Source organism: Morone saxatilis, unplaced genomic scaffold (genome assembly GCF_004916995.1).
Source record: "Morone saxatilis isolate NCDOM2014 unplaced genomic scaffold, NCSU_SB_2.0 Contig3, whole genome shotgun sequence".
Taxonomy (NCBI): domain Eukaryota; kingdom Metazoa; phylum Chordata; class Actinopteri; family Moronidae; genus Morone; species Morone saxatilis.
Window position 1 is genome coordinate 21,446,746 of NW_023339873.1, and position 6,915 is coordinate 21,453,660.

The 6,915-nt window shown below is 39.7% G+C and overlaps 1 protein-coding gene across 1 annotated transcript in view; it reads left to right on the forward strand.

Moving 5' to 3' along the window:
- The window catches only part of gphna (gephyrin a), a gene marked incomplete at its 5' end in the record, with an annotated part of 28,906 nt that extends 22,914 nt beyond the window's left edge, over nucleotides 1-5,992 (forward strand). Inside the window, 2 exon segments of the mRNA XM_035674080.1 lie at nucleotides 2,575-2,713; nucleotides 2,810-5,992. Of these exon segments, the coding sequence (XP_035529973.1) occupies nucleotides 2,575-2,708 (134 nt within the window).
- Nucleotides 5,993-6,915: the final 923 nt, after the last annotated feature.

Sequence of the window (6,915 nt, forward strand, 5' to 3'; positions counted from 1 at the left end):
ACAGTTTGTCTGCACAAGACAGTTTTGCTTTGTGGTAAGTACGGTCACCCGTGGTCACTTGAGTGGCGTATTAACGATGAGAGTACAATTCCGATAGTAAGGTAACCAATAGAATGTACAGGGCTGTGTCTGGGTCACCACTGGGGGTGTAAGGGAGATCATCGAGCGGAAAAGGAGACACTCACAGGCCACACTTAAAGGAAGTGAACATGGAGACATGGCACAAGACATGAGATATAGGTTATTCAGGCTGCATACATGATAGGTAGACAGTGCCTGGTATACAGTGGGGAATAAGATCCATATGGTAAGTTATCTTCTGGACGATTAAGTGTGTGATTTAGGTGGTTTTGTTAGGGTTTGAGAGTGACCGTAGGATAACCCGGAGTGTTGGTCGTCTGTCGTTTGTAGGGTAACCCCAGTTCGTTGCACTGTGAGTGAGCAGGTTAGATCCTGTGTTTTGATTTCCTCGCTCTGAGAGATGATCAAACGGCATTCTGGGACCCTAAGCCTACAACCTCTATTAAGGCTAGGTTGGTAGAAGATATCACTCACAGCGACAGGCACCACACGACGACGAATCGCGCACAGGAAACACATCAGCGAGCACACAGCTCGTTGTTTAGTACTTTTAGCGTATTGATTGTTTTTGATTTTGTACGAGAAAACAGGATAAGTGCAAACACATGGCCGCCTGTGGGAGGTCTCGCTTTTTAGATGGAGTTAAGGAACTGAACCACACTTGTGTAAGGCATCTCAGGAACCAATTATCGGACCAGCTAAGGCTGTAAGCCTTTGTACAGGTGCTGCATGCTGCTGAAACTTTGTCTGTGTATGAATGATGTGGCGCGAGGTCCTCTCTCAAGTAGGAGCTATTTAATATGACACAATAGTGTAATTACTACGATACGTAGGTATCTCTACTTACTGATCCATGTTTTTAAACCCTTATTGTTGGAGCAGTATTTTGACATTTTGCGGAATACGCCTATTTTGGCTTTGATCGTTGAGTAGATTAGAAACCCAAATACCCTCTCCATGTCCTTGTGGTTTTATTGTTATATGCTGATCAGCAGTTGCTTTACTTAGTTAAGTACCTCCATGTTTTCTTAATAAATTCTAATATCCAATATAATTTAATTGTCCAATATCTATATAGGATTTGACAGCTGTTCTTTAATATTTCTTGTCTCGTTATTTACATTTCACAAAGGTATTATACCCAATTTTTAATGAACCTAATCCCTCTATATTGTTCCTTAAATCTTTTATCTTGTTGCCAGGTATGTATTCTCATATATATGTCTTTAGAATTTTTTTCTTTCATAGATGGTCTCTAAAAAGCTTACAGTTTTAGACCTGTCTATTTATATTACCTCTCTTTTGATATTCCATTATTTATTAGTAATGCATTTTCTTATCAATAACTTTCATGATATATTGAATACTCAAATTTGTTTGTACAACATTAGAAATCATGTAATATCCATATGTTTTTGTGTGCAGTGTAGTTTCTGCTCTCGTGTATGTGTATTATGCTATTTCCTCAGATCCTTATGGTATTCTACTCTGGTCGTTTTATTCATCTCTGCATTCTAGCCAGGATGCCAACTGCCCCTGGGCAGCATTGATCATCTATTGTATTTACATCTATTATTCATCATATCACACTATCATATCCTCATCATATACATCATCATCATCATCACATCATCATTCACTATTCTATCCAATCATCACTCCCCACCAGTGTTCTCCCTTACATCATATATCTTCATCTTTAACATCTTACATCAATGTGTATCATATATATCATAAATAAAAGATATATCTATCTTCTATCGTTCTGGCAGATAATCTTATTTCTTTTCCCTTAATTTTATACATTACGATTAATTTCATTACATATTAATGGAGGAATAGAGTTAAACACTTTATTCCACACACACAGGCTCCACCATCACAGAGAATTGTCTTTTCTCTGCCTCTCTTGTATGATTGAGTATGTGTGTTAGCGCTTGTTATGTTAGAAGTTGTCATGTGTCAACTCTATGCTTACAAATTAATATGTTAATGGCAATTAATGTAAGCTGTTAAGAATTCAGAGGGATTGTGTATAGTTATCTGCAGGAGAGGATAGCAAGATGGATACCCTTTTTGATGGTTTACTTTGTCATGTGCTGGCGGTGTACTGAGGAACCTGTGGCAGTGCAAACGACAGATGGCTGCGTGTGTTTCAAGGGAAGCCGACACGTTGCTCGCTTTGCGTGTGTGGTGTGTGTGGTGGTGTGTGTTGTGTGTGTTGTGTGTGTGTCGTGTGTGTTGTTTGCACACACACACACACCAGTGTTTCCCTTACACAGAGCCATCTGTGTTGCACTGCCACAGTTCTGTTACACCCAGCACAGAAAAGTAAATAAAAAGGTATCATCTTCTATCTTCTGCAGATAATTAAATCCCTTAATTCTTAACAGTTACATTAATTCATTACATATTAATTGGTAGAATAGAGTTAACACTGCACTTCCTACACACACAGGCTCACACACAAACTGTATGTCCCTCTTTCTCCAGGCAACCAGGTATCCAGCAGACTAATGTCAATGCGTAGCGCCAACGGTCTGCTGATGTTACCTCCTAAAACAGAGCAGTACGTGGAACTACATAAGGGAGAGGTCGTGGACGTCATGGTCATCGGACGGCTATGATGCAGGTATGTTCTATTGTGCATTCTCACAGGAAGCCTCTACGCATATTTACAGGGGAGGGGGACACATCCAACCGTAACAACAAAACATTTCCTCCCCAGACTTCAATGTCACTCGCTACCGATTACCATGGCAGTGCCAGGACTTCCTGTCTGGACAGGAAACGGGCGGGGGCAGGAAGTGATGCATGTCTACCTGGTCGCCATTAGCTGTGATGTCATATGCAACAGCCAATCGGAGCCAGCGGAGGCTGAATCCTCATTGGTCTGCTCTGAGGAGATCACTGTATTTCAATGGAGAAAAAATGTGAAAAAAAAAAATAAAATATGAGATTTATTCTGTAATATTATTATTATTATTATTATTATTATTATTATCCTGATGATAATGATTATTAATATTCTTAATTAATATTCTATTTATTATTATTATCATGGTTCTGATTGAATATTATCATCTTAGTAGTAATCATGCCCTCTTCTCTCCTGTTCATTTGCTTTGTGCGTTCAACATTTTCCCCTGGTAGATATAGAGATATAGAGACTTCCCCTCCTTCCTCCATTCCTCCTGACCTTTTTTCCCTTTTCTTTCCCCCTTCTTTCTCTCTTCTTCTTCTTTTCTGCTCTGGCATCCTCTATCCAGATATAGAAACTCCTTGATAACCCCTCCCTGCAGTATCACTACATCCTGGAACACACTGACCCTAACATCAGCATTGACAGAAATATGAACTAAAGGCGTATAAAGATATCTTCTGATTGATGTTGCTGATATAGTTTGTGCCAGTACAGTAAATACTTTTTTGCCAAAAGGAAAAAAATCCAAGGATATTTGTTTGTTTGTTTTGTTTTTTTTTACTCCAGATATAACACTTTCAAACCATACTGAGACACTAAAACTCATCACGACTCTCAGTGAAAGCCATGGAACTCTGTTAGGTGGGTCAGTGGCTCAGCTTTAAGGCAGGATGATTTAAGGCAAGATTCATTGAGTGAATTCCTCTCTGGCCATACTGGAATGATTCCTCTGGTCCGGCATCAAATATAAACATAATAATATGTTATAAAAATTACTTCTATGATCTGTAGTCAGGGACGAACTTCCCTCATGTCAGAGGTGGGCCACACTAGTATTAGTATAACCCAGCCCTGCATTCAAGTGGGGTTGGATTTACATGAGTTTATAGTTTACACCATGAAACTGCAGTACGAAACTTAAAAATACTTAGTCTTTAATTCATTCTTTAATTTAACTATTGGAAGATAATGCTTGTGATAGTCTTTATTTTCTTACTATCAACAAATCGCATTAAATTACCAGAAGAAACAAGATATAATGTCTCAATTAGTGAGCTTTAGGTGCTGATAAGTGGATTAGGTTACTGTTAGACAGAGCCAGGCTAGCTGTTTCCTCTTGTTTTCAGTCTTTATGCCAAGCTAAGCTAACCAGTCGCTGGCTGTGTACAGATGAGAGTGGTAGAAAGAGCTTCATATCAAAACCCCTACAAGGAACTTTCATGTTGTGTTGATTGTGGTGGCCCCTGTGGACAAAAGTGGTAGTGTTTCTACTGCCTCCTTTCATTGATGTCGAGGGGAATTCAACCGAATCCGACCCATTGGCAGGCATAATCAGTTAGACACTCCTTGTAGTACATTCGATTAATCGGTCTTTTCCTTTTCTTTTTCCTCTGCCAATGTGTGATATTATTTCTGTAAAACAGGTCGAAATATATAGCTCCAATTTTTAAAAAGGCTTAGCTGGGCACTGTAGTTTTTAGCACACTCGAAGGGGAGGAACGTGTACATTTGTTTGGGACTATTTTCAGCCGCGGAGTAGTACACATTTGGTGCTCTAGTGAGTATTTGCAGCAGGACGATGGTGTATGTAGGACTCAAAATAAAGCTACAATGTGTGTGTTCATGGTAATGAAGGAACATGACACCCAGTGCAACAGTGTGGCTCACTGATGTGTTTTAATATTAGAAGGAGAACATACACAATACTTGTTAGTAGGTTTTTTTTCATTTTTGGTTTGGTTTTGGTCGTTTCATGGGATTTGTTGACAGTGATAAAAAATTAAGAATATTATCAGCCTTATCATTCGAGTAGCCAAAGATTAACGACTATACCTAGCTGACAGCTGGTCTCACAGGCTTCTGTTTGGCCAATCTTGCGCCTCCCACCTTTTCCTTAAACAAACATGAACATAAGAGTTGCTCGAGTGCGTCGCGACATACCGTTTTCCCAACTCAGAGAAGTCTCCGGCCTCGGCATCACTTGAAAGCAGGGTGTCGCGTTCAGGTGCTCGTAAACTACACAACCGGTGTATTTCTACCATGACAGTGTTAAGGTGCTTGTTAAAGTCAAAAGAATCAACACAGTTCAAGGCTGTAAAAAAAACATCATTTGACTGCTTTTCTCTCAATGTACTGTACGTAGTCAGAGCAACACTGAGAAATATAGACGACCTTGTTTGATATGTAGCCCACTATAAAAGCTTAGTTTACTGTTAGCTTTAACATGATAGGCCGGTTGGCTGCTGTATTCTGCTGATTAAACACTGAACTTAAATTGTTTACCAATTAACAAGGACCATTCAAATGCATCATATGCAATCTGTGAGTCCCAAGCATTCACCAGTGCACCATACCTTAACTCCTCTAGTTCCTCTGATTTTTCCTATCAGTGTGCTCAGTGCCAAACAAACCCACATGGTCAAAGGTCTAATGCTGCATTCAGGTCATATTGGAATAACTGCTACAATGCTAATTTAATGGTATGTAAAGACACCAAGATGACGTAATTTATGTTTTTTCTAGACGTCCAATGATCTTCACACTACCCCCAGAGATATGACGTGTCAACTTTCCATATCAGAAGCTCAATTCAACTATCTTTCCTCTGTGGCCTGAATGCAGCACTAGTCAGAATTTCTGAGCTTTGACCGCTTTCCTGATAGGCTGATGCAGTCTTCCTCCACCCCTCCCCTCGTTCCTCCCTCTCCTCCTCATCTTCCTTTTTTCCCCTCCCCTCCCTCTCCACATTTGCATGCCCATAAAGGGGGGCGTGTTTGTCCTCTTTGGGCAGGTCTCACTCCAGGCGTGAGACCAGGGTGCATCACCTGGGCGGAACTTCTGATCTGACTAAATGTTACATTTCTGGCACTTCTTGATGCGATTTATTGCTGCGTAAGAAGAGTTTTTCAAAGCCCAGGCTCTGGTACCAACACTGTCTCATTTATTCCGCTAAGCTCAGATATCAGAAACTTCCCAGTTACCTCAAATGCACCATAAATCTATCGGTGGCTCATGCTGGGTTCATGTCATGTAAGACAAAGTCGTGGAAGAACAGGGTGACATTTTTTGCAGCATTTTAAAGGCAGTCATTCATTCAGTGGAAGGCCCACAACCAAGTGAAATAAAAGTATTAAATTAAAACCACATTTATGTTTTTGGCTGCTCATATTTACAGTGGACTCATTATGGCATGAACGCAGCATCAGAGCACGTCCCGGCACCTGCCCAAGGAGGACCAATCAAACCCAGATAGATTCATTTGAGTAAGAAGAAGCAGGTTATTGTTAAACTGCCTTTGTACTGAGTGATTCGTAACACTGGACTGAACTCAGTGTCACACTGCACACACTATAAACTATGACCAGCACTTGTAATGAAGCAATGACACAGCATTCTACTACTACTGTATAAATATAATGAAGAGGATGTTTTTTTCTGTAATGATATTATTGAAACTGAAGATGAATTAATAAAAATAATCCTGATTATTCTGTACTTTTGTTTGGACAAGTTGCTTTTTTATCATGGTCATACAGTATAATGATGAAAATATACTGAATAATTCATTTTATAGTTTCATTCATGAGGGAAAGCTGTGATACAGGGTGTGCAAAGCTAGAAACACTGCAGTCATATTGGTAACTACAAAGAAGTGTATTTATATGTAGCTCGGTATTTCAGGCTGGCTCGATCATGTTATCCGATCACTGTATGGACATATGATCCATTAAACCAGTGGTTCTCCTTTAGACCCGTATTTGATAAGATGCAGTCTGATAGGACTTAGTTATTCCATAACTGTCTATACTAAACTGACATTAACAGTGAACAGTATGAGGCCTATGGACAGAATACTCAATGGGCTACCTTTTAGCAAATTAAATTAAACTTACATTTAAATAAATATTCCC